At 44.6% G+C, this 20567-nt stretch overlaps 6 protein-coding genes across 6 annotated transcripts; 3 read left to right on the top strand and 3 right to left on the bottom strand.

Annotated features, from left to right (window-relative positions):
- Positions 1 to 2878: 2878 nt before the first annotated feature.
- Positions 2879 to 6184, bottom strand: EAE98_005626 (uncharacterized protein; the record flags this gene model as incomplete). Its single annotated transcript, XM_038953248.1, has 1 exon — positions 2879 to 6184. The coding sequence occupies one exon, from the start codon at positions 6182 to 6184 to the stop codon at positions 2879 to 2881; it is 3306 nt and encodes a 1101-aa protein (XP_038810349.1).
- A 2223-nt stretch (positions 6185 to 8407) lies between these two features.
- On the bottom strand, positions 8408 to 9721 carry EAE98_005625 (uncharacterized protein; the record flags this gene model as incomplete). Its single annotated transcript, XM_038953247.1, has 4 exons — positions 8408 to 8784; positions 8841 to 9395; positions 9460 to 9494; positions 9705 to 9721. The coding sequence occupies 4 exons, from the start codon at positions 9719 to 9721 to the stop codon at positions 8408 to 8410; spliced, it is 984 nt and encodes a 327-aa protein (XP_038810348.1).
- Positions 9722 to 9952: 231 nt separating this feature from the next.
- Positions 9953 to 10702, top strand: EAE98_005624 (uncharacterized protein; the record flags this gene model as incomplete). The annotated part of the gene is made up of 6 exons (XM_038953246.1): positions 9953 to 10096; positions 10159 to 10203; positions 10247 to 10258; positions 10310 to 10379; positions 10445 to 10528; positions 10641 to 10702. 6 exons carry the CDS (start codon positions 9953 to 9955, stop codon positions 10700 to 10702), a joined length of 417 nt encoding a protein of 138 aa, XP_038810347.1.
- Positions 10703 to 11662: 960 nt separating this feature from the next.
- EAE98_005623 (uncharacterized protein) lies at positions 11663 to 12481 on the top strand (the record flags this gene model as incomplete). The annotated part of the gene is made up of 1 exon (XM_038953245.1): positions 11663 to 12481. One exon carries the CDS (start codon positions 11663 to 11665, stop codon positions 12479 to 12481), a length of 819 nt encoding a protein of 272 aa, XP_038810346.1.
- Positions 12482 to 13418: 937 nt separating this feature from the next.
- EAE98_005622 (uncharacterized protein) lies at positions 13419 to 15995 on the bottom strand. Its single transcript, XM_038953244.1, has 3 exons — positions 15559 to 15995; positions 15312 to 15434; positions 13419 to 15256 (listed from the first exon to the last, which is right to left on the bottom strand). The coding sequence occupies exons 1-3, from the start codon at positions 15577 to 15579 to the stop codon at positions 14048 to 14050; spliced, it is 1353 nt and encodes a 450-aa protein (XP_038810345.1). The 5' UTR covers positions 15580 to 15995; the 3' UTR covers positions 13419 to 14047.
- Positions 15996 to 19076: 3081 nt separating this feature from the next.
- EAE98_005621 (uncharacterized protein) lies at positions 19077 to 20565 on the top strand (the record flags this gene model as incomplete). The annotated part of the gene is made up of 5 exons (XM_038953243.1): positions 19077 to 19178; positions 19293 to 19336; positions 19518 to 20030; positions 20081 to 20206; positions 20409 to 20565. The coding sequence occupies 5 exons, from the start codon at positions 19077 to 19079 to the stop codon at positions 20563 to 20565; spliced, it is 942 nt and encodes a 313-aa protein (XP_038810344.1).
- Positions 20566 to 20567: the final 2 nt, after the last annotated feature.

The following is a 20567-nucleotide window of genomic DNA, read 5'->3' as shown; positions in this document are numbered from 1 at the left end:
ATATCAAAGTCGAAGAGATGTATCATATTCTTGAGAGGCGAAATTACATAATGAGTCTACGAGAACCGGCAACTAGGAACCCAGAGACGACATTCCCAACGTACAATCAGACCACGCTGTCGCCTCCAGGCTTCATTAGTGTCTGCGGTGATACATGATACATAATGCATTCATCATACCAATGATTGAATGGGACCACGATGCAAGATCTTACTTTCGCTTGATCATTCAGCGCGTTACGTTCTTACCAACATGTAAACCTCGGCATTGGAAATGGTCTCACCGACGAAGTTGAGTCGAATCAGACCATCGTTGTGAGAAATATGACGAGAGGTTTTGGAATAGGCAGCTCCCGTGGCATGTTTTTAATGCGTTTCCCTTGAATTACCTCTACCTGCCGAATGTGATTCGCCAAGCAACTGGTACGATAAAAAGCCTCTCATCACTGGCTTTTGATATTCGAAGCAGCGCGGATTCAGAACTTTCAGAGCCGGCAATGCAACTATGACAATCCTTGCAGGTTTTTCCTAATCTAGAAGCTCAAAATTGTCGTCTTCCATGATAATAATTGTACACCGGCATTATTCGTCTACCAGAATAGTACATGTCCAGCACCCCCTTGGCGCCCGTTTTCAGATGCGTCCGAACACAAAAGAGGTACCATGGCACGTGGACATTAACCTTCAAGTTAGCGCAGTGAACACAGCTTGTAATCAACAAGCTGCTCACACTACAAAGCGAGCAGACTATATGCGCCGTGTTTACAAGTGCATTCGAAAGTTGTCCTACTATCGCGTCTTCCCAATTACACCAGGAAGCGGGCCTAGCACTCTCAATATTCGGCCATGGCTTCGTCTCATAGAAGGTTTCTGAATTCATGATTTTCCATAAGCTTCAAAGCTTGAGCTTTTGGCAACTAAAGAACGTCATTTTAGGCTGGTACAATTATTGGGACATATTCATGTCGCAATAGGTACCGATACGGGCCTTGCCCAAAGCTTGTCAATAAGGTCCCGCCTTCTTGCGGATACGGGAAGGTCACCTAGTACCCTCTAGGTACCCACCTAGTTCGCATAGAATGAAGTGATGTATGCGCCTAGTCTCACCAAGCATCTAAAACTAGATTCGTGGATCATTACCGGCTCGGTTTATCCGGGGTGACACGCGTACTGGTCGTACCTCTCGGGCTAGATTAATCAGCCATCTGCAACTCATCCCGTTTGTACTGGCGTGGGGAATCACTTCACATACACTACATCGACTTTTGGTGCCCTTGCTTGTAGTGGGGGTCATACGGGGGTGGAAAAGATGGCTGTTTCTTCTGAGTGGCGAAAATAATTTCCTGTCAACTCGAATATCTGAACTCTTTTATCTTTTGCCTACCTTGATACACATGCTACCTTGCACCAATTTACTTCACAGTTGTGTTGAAATGAAATTTGTCTTACTGAGTAATCAGTCATCTTGATTATACAGTAGGTAGTTACTACTGCTTCATTGCATATTAGAAGTTCAATATCAGCTTTACCCTCGGCAGAGCGTTGAGCATTATCTCTTCTACACCTCATTTCACCAAGCTCCTAGCTACTCTACTATATAAGCCCTCTCAGAAACAATTTCTCCATCGAGAGCGCAAAGGCGGCAAACAGGCTTGTTTGTTCGGGTCAAATGCGCTCTTGTGGTGGAGTGGTAACACGCCTGGTTCGAATCGGAAAAAACCCCATCGGGGGTTTCTCCTCCCGCCCCTCTCGTGGGGCGGTAAGGTTTTGCCATTCTGGACTTCACTGTTCAATTTCTTCCTTTCGCTTTTGGAAGAGTAGAGTTGGTGGGTGAGATTGGTGTCGTCGGCGAAGCGAGGCAACGTCAACATATATTGTGGGGCAACAAAGTGGTGGAAAGAATAGGCGGTCTATTTGCCTACGCGGAGTTGGGATGGGAATACTGGAATAGCCGAGTGAAACAAACACATAATGAATATGATAGTGAATGTGGTGATAAAGACGAATGAAGTGCTGCACGTAATAATCAGGCACAGCTGATATATATACTCATCGGTAGTCCTACTTAAACACCAAAGCTGGAATGGTAACTTGGTCGACAGCATTAAATTAGAGACGGCGATAGCGGACTGCTTACTTACTTACTTTACATTTTCACTAAAATTCTCTCAGATCGTTGGTGCTCCCCCATTCCTTCAAACCTTCTGAGCCTACATATACTCTCCCAAAATCCGTCCACTTTACCCCTTTTTTTCGAGTCTGCTTTATCTTCCTCAGCATATCTTACAATACTACGATCGCAGACATCATGTTGGAGACGGGGAAATTGAAGGCCATCAATTTTCAGATATCAATCTGAATTTGAACACAGGAGGTCTTCCAGCACTACCATGTTCGTTCAAGTTTAAGTATTCACTGCTGCCATTTTCGCGTGGGATTTGGAGAGAAGGACTACAACGCATATGATAGTGGATAAATTTAAAAAAAAAGCGCTTTAGTCAAGGTGAGGAGTAGGTCCATGATATGAATAGGTGCTAAATGAAGATGATGAGTGAAAGAAGATGATTTGACGTCGGGAATCAAGTTATGTGTAGGAACGAGTGCAGGTATTCCATGAAATGTCATGTAGAGACTGTTGATATGTGAAGTATATCAGGATGGATTAGGTAGATGTGGTATTGTATAATCTTGCCAGGGAGAAATACGGACTGGAAAGGTTATCTCAATTTGATTTCAGGCGATGGAACGGGTTAGTCATATGGATGGACCTGATAATCAATAGATTCTATCATTAGAATTCTGAGTTCATCGTCTCATCATTATTTAAAAGTACCTAGTGTATACACTAATCGAATGACCACAATCCTCAGTGGCCACTCTCAAGCATCCCAAGCCTCCACTTCCTTTTCCCAGTCATCTACTGCAGAATCCTGTTCTTCTTTCTTCTTTTTCGCCGCCATTCTAGTTCCCAAAACGGTGAAGCTACTTTTTACACCTATCTCTGGCCTCACTGGAGCTTTGCTTCCGCTGGCTCCTTTGGCCACTTGACTCCACCCACCCCCTAAATGATCATCTTCTCTCCTGACGACATTCAAACTCGAATCCACACTACAGAGAACAACTGTCGACGCCAATTGAAGTGCTTTAACCTTTTGAACAAGGCTATGCTGCATAGCAGTCAGTGCGGAGTCAACTTTCGTGTACCAAGTCTCGGGAGCTTTTCCACGAAGGACAACTTCACCAGAAGGTAGGAAAGATACGTCGAAATCGAGGCCCGCATTTGCGAATTCAGACGAAAGATCGGTGTGTATCTCATCAATAGTTAATCCAAACCTAGGATTCGATAATAAGAATGCATTAAACGGTTCGGCTGTAGCAACTAATCTCTTTGAAGATGCAGCTTCGACGACTGTCACTGGCTTGACTTTGACACATTGCGCTAGAGTTTTCAATGGCGCAGATACAAAGCGTGGCGTCTTAAAAATCGAAACGTGGCGATGGGGCTCTGGATCTTGACTTTCACTATCAAGACCATAGTCTTCCGCCAATGAGTGCAGGAATGCTCTCTGATGAGATGGCATGGGCTTGAATCTTAATCTCTTCTCCGATGGATCCGCTGCGAAAACGCGAAATTCGCGCTCGTAGGTTTGACAAAATTTGAGCATGTCTTTGACCATATCCAATGTTTGTTGCGAATATGGAATATGATCATCTGTGTGAGTGCTTGGGTCAATATTCAAAGCTGCGGCAAGCTTTGCATTGCGTTGGAGCTTAAGACATTCGTCATTACAATCTAGTGTCTTTTTCGCATTGCCCTCGCTGGCTTTCGATGCGAGACATTTGACCGCTTGTTTCTGATGTTGACATTGGCAGGTGATGAAGGTTTTGCCTTGGCAAGGTAGTGTTTCCTTACAGGGGTAAGGAGCATGGCAAGCGTCGGTACAGGAGTGATCGCAAACGCTTTTCTGCCTTCCGCACGGTTGATGACATGGCGAAGTCGCGTCTTCGCATTGTCCGGGACGATGGCAGAGACTTTGACAAGAATGTATACCGCACTTTAACTTTTTCCCGCACGGCAAGCCACACCGGACTTCAGTGAACCAACACGGAATGTTTTTCAAAGTCCGTTTGCCACAAATACAAGGCTTCTCTACAAGGAAGGGACACTTTGGACAAGCTTCGCCATCGAGATGGCATTGATGCTTAGTTTGTGGATGACCACAAGTTCTTGCTCTTGTACAATCAAAACGGCACTCAGGTGGTTTCGTCCCGCAAGGCATTGGAGGCTGCAAAACGGTACGGCCACAAGCGCAGCTGATTTCTTCGAAGATAGCCTCACGGCATGATCTACAAGGGCCCTTGTGACAAAGTTCAGCGCAAGCATGTTCGCCACATTTGAGTGTGCGTCCACAGACTTTGAGACAGATGTGCTCGGCCTCAATGTTCTCTTCTGTCGGCGGAGCATTCAAACCACGATGCTTTCGTTTTGCGGCTTGTCGCTCACTTGCTTTCTTTTCGCCAGAACAACATCGCTCGCCACACTCGTGTCTCCCACAGTTGAGTGTCGCTCGGCATACTCGAGGGCACTGTGGCTTCTCATCCACTCCTTGATGACACATAGTGTTTGATATTGTCCTACCGCAGCGACATGCAATTAACACCGACTGAAAGCAAGGTCGGCACTCGCCTTCATGACAAATACCTTGGCAGGTATGCCCGCACTTCAACGGCAATTCACACTTCTCTTGACAGTGAGGAATATGCTGGGTGCAATCGGTTCGTGGGGTTTCGAGGAGTGTAGAAATTGGCGTTTTCCCGCAGGGACAAGTTGTGACAACGTCGGGCGACAATGGACAGTGTGCAGGTAATAGGTCTTGAGGGTGGCATTTAGTCTCACAGTAATGATCTGGTTTACCGCAATCAAAGGGTCTACGGCATTCAGAGCCACAGTCAAAAGATCCAATCCATGTCCTCATGGGTAAACTTTCACCATCGAGCGTACTGGCTGGTGCTTGACTTTCACGCTCTTCATCGCGTTCCGAGCAAGGTAAAGTTTTTTCGACTTTGCCACAATAGCATGTTGATTCAATAAGAACCTCACAACTGCCACAAAGGCCCTCATGACAACTCCGTTCACAATTGTGTTCTCCGCAGGGAAGTACATCATCGCAGATTTGCCCACAAGCCCATCCGCTTTCGTACTTCGTATCTAAACATCTTCTTGAAACTGTCTCTTTGCCACAAAAGCAAGGAAGTGAAGGCCCCATATGAGTGCAAAGTGGACACGGTCCAGCATGGCACATAAGATCACATGGATGAGGACAGTGTCCGATCCGCTTTTTTGAACAACTCTGCCCACAAGAATGTGGTGGTAGCCCAGCTACTGATCGTGGTTCAATTTCCTTCTCACACCAACAAGTATACGATATTGGCAAGTCTTCTTTGGGCAAATTACAACCGGGACATCTCCATTGTCTCGGTGGTGGCAATTCTCCATTTTCAACTGCTCGTTGTTGATGTGTGGACACTTCGTTCTTCGACCATTTTTTGACACATGATAAATGGAGAACCGACCAACAACTTTTACAGTTCCATATCTTAGAATTTGGTAAAACTTCGTTGGTACAAATTGCGCATTCGTATTGTCCATTTGTGATATCTTCGTGTGTTCGAGTGGCAAGATCTGCAGCTTGCGATTTCGACATTCGACGTGCGCGCGGAGCTCGAGAGGGTCCAGGTCGGGTGGCAATAGGATGACCAGGTGTAAATGCTGGAGCATCTCCAGCAAGAGAACCAGCGTCAGATGTAGGACTAGTATGCGAGTTTGAGGTAAGCTGCCCTCCAAACACTCTTCCATTGGCCATGGGCTGTCCGCGACCACCCCCTCTTCGACCCCCTCGTCCAAATCCACCTCTTCTACCATTGCCGCCTCCTCGATTGTTTGCGTTCGAATTTCGCGGGTTCGACGGGGCTGGAGAATTCGAGTCTGGCAGTGGTGCCACAGAGGCCGGTCTGAGAGCTAAAGGACCATTTGGTACTTGTGCCGTTGAATTTGGAGTAGCATTTGTGCTTGCATCTGCTGGTGCAGGTCCATTGTTCCGATGGCCACCCCGTCTTGGGCGACGAGTTCGTGTTCGAGGAGGACGATTGGAGCCAGGAGCTGGAGACGGTTCTGTAGTGGCCATGATACGTGAATATAACGAGCCTGTGATATAATTCGAAATTCTCGATAGTTTGTGTGTTTCAATCGATTATTGATCAGTGGCGGGGTCGTTATTTTTTTGTTTACTGCGATGCAATGCAGAAAAATTTAAGAGAGCTTGCAAAATACGAAACTTTCGTAAATCAACGAGTAATTGCGCCTCAAAATATACGGCGACTTCAGACAAGAAAAGGAATGAAAAGATTAAATGGTAGAAAGTGAATGAAAATACTTTTTGTTTGCAAGATACGAAAGTAGCACTCTGGTACGAGTATATAGAGGGGAATAAGGCTGATTTTATTGTGGCAATCCATGAGCTCTTTATCGACGCTAAACTTATCAACTAGCGCTCTTCTGGACTCTTCGGATAAATTTGTCAACTCCAAGACTCATACATGAGAGTTGACTCATACTCGCTCATTATCTGGAACATTGTAACATTTGCATTGCATCATTGTATGAGATGACTCTGAAGAATCAAATGTGGAAATGAATTGACTTATGAGCCGAGGAAGGGTATCGCATACTTCCAAGGTTATTATTGTCGCAATCTCTGATACGAGTGAAGTTATATCAAATCTTGGAATCCAACAGCCTCGTGCTAAGGTTACAAGGCTGGTCGAAGTCTCTGTTCTTAACCTGAGGTACCCAGGTATATGCCGACCACACTTTATTGTTGCATTTGTCGGTCATAAAAACATGTACTGTTGCTTCATAGGTTTCCTTGAGCTATATGGCTGAGTAACCTTTAGTCTCTCCACCGACAAACATCTCAGTGAGGACCTAGGAATTTATTCCTTCTCCAGTATTCGAAGGAGGAAGTTATCCACCATGGCGGTGCATAGATAAATACAACATAGACGCCCGAAGAGAAAAATCTCGATATAGCCTCAGTTGTGCAAAGGAATCGCACTCAGCGGTTACCCAACATGAACATATAAGTATGAAACCTACCTAGGCAGTTTCTTCTGTTGGTTTTCATTTCTTACCATCTTTTCCCTTCGTAATTCGACACTATGACATATAATCAATAAGCTCAGTTGATTCTACCTTCAACATCTCACCCCTTTCGTTCTCGGCTGAGCTTTTTCTCGCCACTTCCTTATCAATCACCAATATCCAAACGCAACTCCCCACTCACATTTAAGATTCCAACATTGAGTTGAAATCTTTCAACATGCCTCACTTTACAACTGACACAGATTACAACCTATCTAATCCTAAATCCTCCTCTTCTCTATCGTCATCTCAACCCCTTACAACCTTCTCACTCTTTCCTTTCCTCCCCCCAGAACTTCGTTTCCAAATATACACCCATTGTCTCCCCTCCCCTCGCATTCTCGAATTGGAATTTTCTCCCCCCTCTCAAACGTTCATTCCTATCTACTTTTCTTATTCTAGCATTCCCGTTCTTCTCCATCTCATCTCCGAATCACGTTCTTTCGCTCTCCACTACTACCAATACATCCACTCTTTGAATCTCTGGTTTAGTCCCTTTAGGGATAGTTTATATTTTCGGATAGATGCTAGCCAAATTTACAGTCCCTACTATTCGGCCTGGGTTGAGAAACTAGGGAATTTGTTAAGGCTGGGGGAGGATTATGATGAATGTGGATACGGGCTGCAGCGATTAAGATATATAATCATTGGAGACGAAGCTTATTCTCACCTGACCATCTCATCCACTGTTCTCGCTTCGCTTCGTGATTTGAAGGAGATAGGGGTAGTTACGAAAGAAGAAAGACTACCTCTCTGGCCGGAAAATGAAGCCATTTTATTTTCAGATAGGAAGACGAGACCGAAGAGGGGAAGATACGATAAAATTGAGGGCCCATCCATCAATTATTCTCAAGTCCGTCGGCGCTTCAAAGGTGTGCTATTGGGTAATTCAGACGGATCGTTTGTAAGGGAGGAGAAAAGGGACCCTTTTGCGGTTGGCTGGTGAAAGATTTGATCTTGATGTGCAAACCCTTCGTCGGGGATTGGTTATATTTGTTTTATCTAGTCATCTAAATTCTTTTAAAGTTTCACACGATATGCATTATCCGCTGCGAATTTTGATTTAAGATTGTACTAGATTTCCAAGCTACAACTCCAGGCTCGATTCGATCCAAATGGGTATTTTCTCGTCCTCCAATCTCCCACCAATATCCGAAATCTCAATCTGTTATCATGATACATTCCTTTTTTCATCTCTCGTTAATTTTCATCCGGCTCTCGTGTTTGCAATATCAAGAATCAAGATATCTGTTGCTCCAACGGCCGTCAAATCATCCATGACCACAGCGATCTTCTTCTTTTCGACCATTGAACTAACAGCTACCCAGCCTTCCTCCTCCAAGGCGTTGATCGTGGGTGCTCGCTTTCCAGGGGTAATTTTGACTGCATCTGGGAGGGCGGTTCGTTGAACGTTGTACTGGCACAAGACGTATTTTTGCGCAGTGATGACACCTCGAATACGGGAAGCAATAAGATCTACCAATGCTGGATTCGAGGGTCTTTTGGATTTCACGAGAATTGCTGTACTCGAGACGACGGTATCAATAGCCTTCAATCCTGCTGCCTTCATGGTTTCACCAGATTCTAATAACATATTAATACGTAACTTCTTGAGGTTGATATGTCGTTCTTTAACTTACCAACAAGATCCACAATTCCATCAGCGACACCAAGAGCGCATGCAGCCTCAACACTGCCGCTGAGCTCGATGATCTTGGTCTTCAACTTGCGCCCGGACACGGCACCACCGTCTGCCTCAGCTTCCAACGCTCGGAAGAATTCCTCAGATAGACTGACGAAACTGGTACCAATGTTCTTTCCAATAAGATCTGATGGCTTCGCATACGGTCCCTTCTCTGGCACTTGTACTTGCAACTTACAAGCACCAAATCCCAAATCCATTATCTCTACACATCCTTCTTCCTTGCCCGCTTCGACAGGGGTAGATGTTCCCGATTCTGACTTAACTCTCCTCTCGGTTTCGACTCCTGTGGCATGTTCTGCAACTGTGTCCCGTCCAGTAATACCAATATCTACTCGACCTTCACCAACGAACGTAGGAATGTCGGCAGCGGGAAGGAAAACGAGCGCAATTGGTAAGTTTTTGACCAATGCGATGTCAAGTCTTGATTCTCTTCGAAACTGAATATCGGCGCCTTCGAGCAAATTGAGTGCTGCTTGTAATAGTCTTCCCTCTAACAATTCAATCAGCCATCAATCTCGAAAACAGGATTCGGCTTCAGTGGTGTCATGACTCACTTTTTGGTACTGCGAATAGCAATCTACCTTCTAAGCTTTTGTGATCGTTAGTGAAAGACTCATACTCTTCAGAATCCTCGTCTGCAATGTATAACATCTTGAGAACTTTCATTGTAGCTTCTTTGAACGGTAGGAGTTGCCAGGTTCTGTGTGCCCAAAAATGCGAATCCAACAGCTCCAAACCGTTTAAATAGGCTTCAATGGCAAGCCCAAGAGCCAACAAGGTAAAAGAGGAAAATTCTTACTGATTCACTAAATCCATTTTGTTGAGGGTGACGAGAGCAAGTTGTTTGTTTCTGTACAATGTGAAGATATAATGACTCCGATTGCGGGGTATTCACTTGAATCACAAGCAGAAGCAGAGAATGTTGTGTTCGTAAATGATAAGAAATGTATGGCTTGGGTAATTTGAAATATATTTGAAGCAAAGAGAATCACGACTATTGGATAATATGGGAAAGGGACAAGACTTCACTTTTAATTTGACTCGGAGATGTTTGGCGCAAACTCCATTATAAAAAAAAAGTCACCTACGGAGTACTCTAGTACTCAACTTCATCATTCTGCCCCACGTGTAACACACACCTGGTACTTTCGGTGGTCGGCGTCTTCTCAAAAGCCACTAGTCCCAATTCATGTTAGTGCAAAAATGCTTCCATTTCGACGCTAAGAATATTAACGAGAATCTCTTGCCCTAAGATTCTGCGAACAGGCAAAAAATTATCACCAAATTCACGTCGACCAGTAAGCCCCGAGTCAATTTATCAACCACATCCCAAAATCCAAGCGCATTAATCCTGTGAGTGACTCAGGAGCTCATCTACGGTTCCAAGATTCTAACAAAACTCAGATCGCAAAAATGGATGCATCAAAGGTCCCCGTCAAGCTCGTTAAGGTCACCCGTGTTTTGGGCAGAACCGGTATGTCGAAATCTGGAGAATCTATATCTGCGGATTTGAAAGGAGGTAATTCTGACAAAAATAAGGTTCCCGTGGAGGTGTTACTCAAGTCAGAGTCGAGTTCATGGACGATACCACCCGTTCCATCATCCGTAACGTCAAGGGCCCAGGTACGATTTCACGATTATTTTTATTCCCCCCCAGAATTACATTTCGGCAGCAGATTTTCGAGAAGGAAATGTTGGGAAGCTAGGGAAGGTGTAGGCTAACACATAGAAACAGTCCGTGAAGACGACATCCTCTGCTTACTCGAATCTGAGCGTGAGGCTAGAAGATTGAGATAAATTGTTGGTCATAGTTATCGAATGATGGGAGCATTGGGAATTTCTTCATGCATTCAGGTGCAGGCTTTTGCTACGGCTATGGGCTGGATGTACGTTTGATGAATATGGATGGATCAGTTCAAGGAAATACTTTCACCACAAAATAACACGATCGATGAATTCCCGGTACCTTATTTCTACGACAATGTGCAAATCTTGAGACGTGAGAGAATTATTCTTGTGGCCTCGAGGTGATTTGGAGGGTTTGGATCACGGATTGCCGCAATTTCACACTGTTTTTCGAGGGACCGGAATACAATCATGAACGTGGAGAGTCTAGATTCATGGGGAAGATGCAAGTGCGAGTTTTTGCATTGCTATTCACTTCTTGTTCAGCGTGCACCCCGCATTGAAGTACGGAATCCGAATACTATGATTCCAAATTTAGGTCTGGGGAATTTAAGCAAGTCCCCTCCAATCCACTCATCTTCCATATTTACCCATTCACTTCACCCAGTGCACCTTGAAGTCTTTCTTTGACCCGATTCAATATTCCAAAAAGCGGTAACAGCTTTTTTTTTCATACAAGAATACATATTATTTCCCCTGCCATTGCCAAATCCCATATCAAAATTCAATTTACCTATGAGCAGTTCCACCTGAAAGTTCATGGCTATTTGCGTATTCTGATTTCCGCGATCAAACTATCCGTGCGACCTTTTGTTTGAGGTGATTCTGATGTTTGAATCCATTTAATTGATTCAACCACTAGGACAATTCACTATTGATCAATCAACGAGGCCAAAGTCACAATATTCTACTTGACTCATAACACAACAACTTTCCATTCGTAGGTGTCCACATATTCCTCAATTCAGTCACCGTGGTTCCCTCTTCAAAGGATATACAAACCAAGCAACAACCTCAACTCAACCTCATATCTAGATTCAAACGGAGACGAATTGCAACAAATCCACCACAATGTCTTCCCACCCTTTCCCTCACGCTATTACACTTTTCCAATCGTCTTCTCAAGAATTTGATGGATCTCAACAATCTCGACCAGACTCTCCACCTCTAACCCTACCATCTCCAAACTCAAACCACGCAATGGAAAACCCAATACAACATTACTATTCCTCTCTTCTATATTCTCCTCAACTGGGTTCTTCGCCTCAATCAGTTGTGTACGCCCCGCTCCCATCACAACTACAAGTGCAATCACAGGAGACGCAGACACAAGCACAACAATATCTCGCTCCACCCACAACATCTTCCTACTCACGCCAAAATCAACAAGCACAACGAAATACCACTTCACACACTCAACCGCACTCTCAACCAGAATCCCATCATCACCTTCGGTCACAATCCATCCCGTCCACTCTGCAAACCGAACATCAACAGATATTGAATGCACCACATGCTCCAGAATTGAATTACAATACCATTGCATCCTCCAATCAATATTCGGTTTCGAAACCATTTCCTGATTCCGCAACTCGTCCCTTTCCTTTTCTCTTCCCGGGATTACCCACACTCCACTCTTCCTCGCCATATACATCTACATCCACATCCGCTTCTTTTTCCACGCCCCCCTCCTCCTGTTCCGGCTCGCATTCCGATTCCGATTCCGATCTAGAAACCGGCATCGAAGACAATATGATAAACGGATTACCCAGGAACCACGCCCAAGAACTCGCAGTGCAGAGGGCGCATCACATGTGCGCTTGGTTTACGGGGGTTATGCTTGGGATCTTGGGGGTCGTGGGGGTCGTACGGTGGGTGGTTTATGGTTGAGAGGGGGGTGTAAGGGGGAGGGGAGGGGAGGGGAGAGGGGGAAAAGTATATAGTATATGGTATATGGTATATGGTATACAATGAGAGAAGGGAAAAGATAGCAGAGTAGAGTAGAGAAGAGCCTCTCTTTCTCTCTATTATAATATATCAGGGAAGGGATGATACGACCAAGGAGCGGAAAACACAAAAATGGAAAACACAAACATGGAGAACTCCATGCAAATACAATCAATCACAGTCTAGAAATAGACGACGACGCATTGATTGGGAGGAAATATATTTTGTGTGTATGTACAAAGAGGAAAGAGGAAAGAGGAAAGAGGAAAGAGGAAAGAGGAAAGAGGAAAGAGGAAAGAGCAAAGAGCAAAGAAAGAAATCAAAATGTCTTTCTTGCTCTCACTCTCCCTCTCCCTCTCCCTCTCCCTCTCCCTCTCCCTCTCCCTCTCCCTCTCCCTCTCCCTCTCCCTCTCCCTCTCCCTCTCCCTCTCCCTCTCCCTCTCCCTCTCCCTCTCCCTCTCCCTCTCCCTCTCCCTCTCCCTCTCCCTCTCCCTCTCCCTCTCCCTCTCCCTCTCCCTCTCCCTCTCATTCTCATAGACAATATCAAGATGTAGATGGATAGATACATGAATACCTACAAACAGGAAAGGGAATCGAATCGGGTTCTGAGATATTACAAAAAAGGAAAGGAATGTCTATCATCGTGAATGGTGAATGCAATGCGAGAGAGCAAGTCAAAATTCAAGTTTTCTGAAAAATAAGATTTCACTTGTTTATTTATGTTGATCTTGATATACCGTACATATATACAAACAAGAAAACCATTTGCATGTGATGTCCGTTGTATTGAGTAATTAATTTCACCACACATTTTCACAAGCGAGATATAGAATGCCCATTTCGAAACCATTTTCACAGAGAAGGAAAAGGTGTATTGTTTACGTTTGATTGATTGATTGATTAATTGCTTGGTTGATTGAACCCACTAATATCCCCTCACATTACTACATCCGCCTTCCTACTCATCGCACATCAAGCCCGCATACCACAGCCATTAACGCGATATTTTGGATCCAACCAGCCAGGAATATGTACCTGGAAGCACATGCAAACAAACATCAATTCAATCCCATGCAGTCAGTCCTGTTTAGCCCAGTCCTTTCAAACCCATCCCATCCCATCCCACAAATCTCGTACACTTATTTATGCCCATGCATCCATTCCTATTCCGATCCAACCTAGAAGTCAAACCCGCACGCAATGCCCTCATATACATGATTAACAGCATAAGCATAAGCATAAATCCAGCAGCAGAAAACGTAAACACGACAGATGTATGAACAAGAAGAACAAGAACAAAGACAAGAGCGAGAAGAAGAATGAGAAACGCATGAGAAAAGTACAAGTGCAAGCACAGAACAAACAAGCAACAACAAAATCTGCAATCCCAAACATACATCTCAGAAGAAAGAAGAAAATATGGTATCACTATGCTCCTCTCCTCTCTGCTCGATCTCCGTCGCGCATCCCGCCCCGTCTGTTGGCGCCCCATTTTTGTGTGATACATGTTCACATAAACAAGACGATCTCTCCTCTATCATTCTTCTTCATTCTCAAACTCCTCCAGAGCTCCTTCTCCTCATCTCCCTTTCCCAGCGCTAATCCCGCTGCCGTTCTCTCGCGATGATATCTCTTCAATGCTTTATTCATTGAAACACCCTTTTCGCTATTGGGACCCTTGTTCACCATGCTCATGAGAAGTTCTGCGCGGGGTTTATAGACGACCATTTGGTTTTCGCCAGGGGAAGAATCACCAGCGCCGTTCATTGGTTTGTATTCGAGCATCTTAGGTCTTTCAGAGGACTTAGTACGATGCTTGTGCTTACGTTTCTTGGGTCGATCTTCCGAGTGCTCGCGGGAAGGTTGGCGAGTGGTGATCAATGACATCAAATTGCTACCGAATGTGTCATTGCGAGTGCGAGCACGGCTGGCGCGTTTGGATTCCTTGGTCTTCTTGGGTCTTGCGCTAGGCGATTCCTTCTCAGCATCGGCACCAGAATAATCTGGCGATGGGGGGAAGACTGAAGGGCGAGTTTGAAGCTTGCCAATTTCCGCGGTCAATCCTGAGTGTAGAACTGGTGGCGCATCATTCATTTGGACATCGCCTTCGCGGGACGACGTATCAACATGTAAACGTTTGCGCTTCTTATCTTTCTTCTTCTCGTCTTTCTTATCCTTTTTCGATTTCCCCTCATGTTCCTTGGTTGGTTTCCACTCAATTGCTTTTGGTGCTGGTGTTTCGAAAGGTCCGTTGGTTGGTACTGGTCCAGATCCCCATTCGACGAGATTGGCAAGACTTGGATTGTCTGCTGCGTTTACTCGTACGAGATCCGTGGAAGGTTTCTCCTCTACTTCGGAACTATCTGCATTATCGCTCATGGACTCGTCGCGAACTTGTTGCTCAGGCTCAGAATCGTTCATGACCTCATCAGCTGCGGGGAGATCTAATCGCGACGCATTGGGTGTTGGATCCACGAGGAAATCAAATACATTGACGGGTGCTGGCGTTGAAGGGGCAGCTTCTGGTACCGGGGCTGTAGCTTGTTGCGAATTGTCGTACTCATCTTGCGCATCTTCGACGTATGCGTTGTGGGCGGGTGCGGATTGAGAATTGTTATGCGAATTATTCTTTTGATTGTTTTGTTGCTTTCCTTTCTTCCCTTTACCCTCTCCTCTGTATAGCGCACCTTGGTATTTTTGCGCCTCGCTCATACAGCTCTGAATTGATGTCAGCAAAGGATGCCCCGCGTCTGAATCATGTTTGTTTACATACCGTATGCGAGCGATATTCTAGGCCCTGGAAATGTACCATGCAATCCAGGCAAGTATATGATGCCCCGCGACATTGATTTCGATGAGGGTCAAGTTTCTTCTTCGTAAGGACGTCTCCGCAATTCTATAGATTGTTTTCTTGTCAGACAAAAGCTTGTTTGAGTTGCCAAAGTAGAAGTAGGTAGAAGTGTAGGTGCAGGTGTCGGTGTTTCAACAGGACATTGAAGTCGTAGGGATAATAAACATACCTCACAGCTGAATGATACCATGATGATATATGTAAGTTTCCTTTTCTTTCCCTGCAGGAGTCTCTTGGATTGTTTGAGATTTGTAGTATTTTTAGAAGAAATTTATGAGGGAGAAGATTGATAAGAGATTTTCTTTTTTTTTTTTTCTTCTTCCTTTTTTTTTCCCTTTTGGCGAAGAATAGATAAGTTTGCGAGTTTGTTCTAGTATCGCGGGGGTGGGAAGAAAGTAGCTAGCTTTTGGAGAAATTGAGAAAAGGAACTTGAGATTGAGATGGTGGTGTACTAGGTAGGTATAGTCCGTAGATAGGTATGTACCTATGTCAAGTGTTTGATATGAAACTCGGGGGAGGGATGAAGAGTGTTTCTAAATCGAAGTATTTCCTCTTTGGTTCCAAATCCAAGCCTCTTTTGTGCTGTTGCTTGGATATTTGACTGGGGGGAGGGAAGGGTGGAGGGGTATTTTGGGATGGGATGGGATGGGATGGAATGGTTGGTATGTAGGCAGGTAAGGTAGGAGGTAGGAGGAGGGTAGCTATCAGGTACAATATAAGTCGTTTTGGAATAAATCAACCAAAAATAAAAAACAAAAAACTTATAAATAAATAAATAAATAAATTCAAACCCTTAAAATACTTTTCAGACCTTTTTCACACTTTTTCGACCTTGGATCTTGGACCTTGGACCTTGGGATATTTTTGTGGGATTCAAGGCTATGCAGGTGTACAGCTCTCGCGCGTTAGTATTTTTTGGGGTTGCATGAAAAAAAGGCGATGGATGTGTGAATGGAGTGAATGGAGTGAATTGAGGGACAAAACATGAAAAATGTTTGGTTGGAATTTGTTTACACTTTTTCTTCCTGCTTCCTTGACTGGTGGAGATGCCGCCCTTCCTATGCTTCCCCTTCCCCCCTTCCCCCTTCCCTTCCCCTTGAGAGAAAGAGAAAGAGAGAGAGAGAGAGAGAGAGAGAGAGAGAGAGAGAGAGAGAGACTAGAATACGCCCGGAAGCATGTTCAGAATTACATTCGTCCTACTTGTGTGTGTACATGTATGTATGTATGTATGTATGTACCTTTTGCTTGCAACGCTTGCGACACTTGCGACACAGTGACACCAAAGTACAGACAGAGTACAACAAAAAGGTCCACGATGTCTACGCTTTGTATCATGCATTGAACAATGTTCATTTGGTATTCATTCCCGCCCCCAATGGCTTACCTATATGATATTGGCTTGCAATGGTAAACAACAAGTGAAATCAACAAAGAGGAATGTGCATTCATTCACAATTTCACATTCATCACACCCAGGGGACGGATGGATGTGCGATATGCAACATTGAAAATTCTCTAGCTTTGGGCGTCAATCTCAAGGGACGATACCATCCATACTTAAGCCCTCATTCTTGCCTTACTACCTAGGTAGGGGGGTAGGGTAGGTACCTTCATACGAGCAAGTACTGTCATTGGGTCGCCTTATATATCGTTATGTGATATCCTCAATTCTTTGCGTTGAATTCATGATCATTGGGCATTGTCTCCAAATCCAAATCGACCTTACCTTACCGTGGACACATGGGAAGATATTCTTCATTGGATCATTGGATGGTCCCCTTATTCCCACATATTGGGATCCCAATAGCTGAGATCTTGCTAGGGAGGAAACGTGAGATCGGGTATTCTAGGCCATTAGTTCGATTCGATTTTTCTACTTCCATATGTGTGAGTGCCTGTTGGCGAGGAAATGAAGGAGACCGAGTACGCTGCCTCGCTGTACAATCGCCAGAGGAAAAGGAGAAAGAAGACGCAAGAATGGAGATATATCTTCAATGGAGGGAGTTCTCATGAGAGGAAGGAGTTTGGCTTGAAATTCAACCCACGAATCAAACTCTACTTGCTATCTCAAGACGTGTGTATCATCTTGGATAAATTCCCCTCGAGACCCCCAAAACATGAATCACATCGATGTCACCCTCCTCCGTAATTCGTACTCAACTCATCACCCTTGTTTTATCTCAAAGCGTGAGGCACTGAGGGTGCATCCATCTTGAAAGATTGTGGCTCAGAATATGACTTAATTGACTTGATAGTTGTGTCACCATGATATCGTGTACTCCCATTGACGCATCTTCCACCCAGATACAATCTAATCACGACAACATTACAATATTGTAGGCGAAACTGTCATTTGTACGACAAATACAAACACACATGTGAGATATATCTGTTTGATTCCACCAGTTCCTCATGTTAGTCCGCCCCATGAGAGAAGAAATCGCCTTGTCCGAAATTCCTTCATTGGTCGGCCGGTCTCCTCTCCGGTTTTCTCCCCCTTCATCTTGCCGTGTGTGTCCCGTCCCTTTGGCATTGATGAAGTTGATTTGATGATTTGATATTTCTATAGCCACGATTTCCATTTCTTTCCTACAAGAAGTTTGCCTTTGGCTCGATACATGACAAATGTATACTTTTCATGCTATGATTAGCTGACGTTTGCATTCGTGCTTACCCGACGATCGCATATATAAATTAGTCGCAGGATTGCGCAACTACATGAACCAAAATAGATCTCCGCAGGTTTGAAGGGTGCGTAGATGTAGGTAGGTAGGTACTTGTGATGTAGTTCTTGGAGGTCGTTGTCTAGTGAGCATAATGCGAGTAGGTAACTCTTTGTCTAGTTCTAGTCCGATGCCAGTGGCACTCAATGCAAGTCACCCTTGACATCTGAATATCTGGATCTCGACCGACCCCGAGGTTGTTGAGCATTGGATATGTTTTTTTGTGGAGTTGATGGAGGGAGAAGTGTAAGGATTTGTTGGTTCTTGCTACACTCCACCAGCTCCTGAAATTCTGAGACCACCATGGGATTTTGATATGCAAGAGTACACGATAACATTTTGGCGGTCAAACATCTCCAGCTAGGTATCTCTGCTTCAAGCTGAAAAGGGTCCAACGGGTTCAACGGTTCATAGACATCCATACCTAGGTAGGCTCGTAGGGTAGGTAGACATCGACATACCGACTACTTTGCGCATACACCATCACTTTTCGAGACAGCTCATCATACTACTTGCTATCTAGTTCTACCACGTTTACCACTTTACCACTTTACCACTTTACCACTTTACCACTTTACCACTTTTACCACTTCTACCACTTCTACTCTACCTAGTACCATTTGCACTTTTATTCATGAAACACATCCATCATCTATCCATCCATCCATCCATCCATCCATCAATCAATCCACACTCGAGCCCTCACTCACTCCAAAGTACTATCAAAACATCAAAACATCAAATCCCAAGGAGATCCAGATCCATCTACCAATTACACCAAGACTATAACATGTGTTACTTCTGCTACTGACAATTCCAATTTCAATCTCAATTTAATTCATCGTCACAACTCTTCTCATTTCCATTGGAGGAAGAGATTTGTCCATTCTTGGTCTTTGAGAAAACGCATTCCCACCCTACCTACCTCCTCCCACTACTCTCCCCCTTATTAAAATACATGAAGATGTCGACACAAGATTCATCTGGTGGAGGTTATATTGAACAGGTAACTACTGTTACCAGTTCTATCGCAGGTTACCTCAAATTTCCTGTCCTTGTGTCTTCGGTACATTTTCTTTCACACAATTCCAATCCATCTTCGTTTTTGAAGGATATTTGGTGCTCTACTGGGCCACGCTTGTTTTTCATCCATTGTCCTCGTACTTACGAATAATTGCAGGGTATAACTTTTTTACTAAGTTCTCTTCTCTACTTCAAGCAAAAGTATATTTTCCCCCTCCACTCTACAAAACCCCCTCACCTTTTTTTCTTCTTCTTCTTCTTCTTCTTCTTCTTTCATCTTCACATCACACACCACACACCACATCGCGCACCCATTCACAACTGCCTGAAACCATGTTACCATTCAATAAAATACTGATCAACATGTTTCTTCAACCCTCAGGTCCTTGATTTATCCAAGTTCCATCCCAAATGCGGCCCGCACCGAAGTTCCACGACCCTCACAATTCGGCATCTCGGATTTCGAGGAGTTGGTGATCCCTACACCTGATGGGGAAAAGCTTTCAGCCTTCTACATTCGAGCACCGCTGACGAGGAAGAGAAAGAATGTCACAATCCTCATGTTTCACGGCAATGCCGGAAACATTGGTCATCGAATACCTATCGCGAGACGATTCATAAACATGGTAGGATGTAGTGTCTTGATGTTGGAATACCGGGGTTATGGTCTCTCGACTGGATCACCGGACGAGAAGGGTCTCATGATAGATGCTCAGACCGGTTTCGACTATCTTCGCAAGAGAGCAGAGACGAGAGATAATGATATTGTCATCTACGGTCAAAGTCTTGGGGGTGCGGTATCAATACAACTAGTAGCAAAAAATCAACACGACGAAAGATTAGTGGGCCTAATTTTGGAAAATACTTTTCTATCCATGAGAAAGTTGATTCCATCGTACGATTACATCCACCACACAGCTATATTCAAATACTAACACGCCGTAGTGTTATTCCACCAGCCAGATATCTCGCCTATCTGTGCCATCAAGTCTGGCCATCAGACACATATCTACCTACCATTACCGAAGTCCCAATTCTCTTCATGAGCGGTCTCCTGGATGAGATTGTACCGTACGTCTTCTTCCTCTCCTTTCTTCCTCCCACACACCATCCTCTAGAATGATGACCCAATTTCCATCCACAAAACATGACCTCCCTTCTGGGACCAGATTACACAATACGAGAACTTTTTGTCTGACTACCTCAACCCAACCCATACCAATACCGCAAAACTACTCTATTCCACACCTTTCCACTAACTCCCCCGTCACAGACCTAGCCACATGCGCCGTCTCTTCGAGATCTGCCAATCCCCCACCAAAGTATGGAAGCCTCTCCCGAGCGGTGACCACAATTCGAGTGTGGTTGAGATTGGGTATTTCGAAGCCGTTGCCGATTTCGTCGGGAACCTAGACACAAAACATGGTTAATC

The sequence above is a fragment of the Botrytis deweyae genome, assembly GCF_014898535.1.
Source record: "Botrytis deweyae strain B1 chromosome Unknown BDEW_011, whole genome shotgun sequence".
Classification (NCBI taxonomy): domain Eukaryota; kingdom Fungi; phylum Ascomycota; class Leotiomycetes; order Helotiales; family Sclerotiniaceae; genus Botrytis; species Botrytis deweyae.
Note: the sequence above shows the minus strand (reverse complement) of the source record. Positions and strands in the feature narration are given on the sequence as shown.

Coding starts and splice junctions, on each gene's coding strand:
- EAE98_005622 (XM_038953244.1), bottom strand. CDS start 15,579: ATGGTATCATTCAGCTGTGAG. Junction 15,435..15,558: donor TGGTATCATTCAGCTGTGAG/GTATGTTTATTA, acceptor AACAATCTATAG/AATTGCGGAGACGTCCTTAC. Junction 15,257..15,311: donor TAGAATATCGCTCGCATACG/GTATGTAAACAA, acceptor ACATCAATTCAG/AGCTGTATGAGCGAGGCGCA.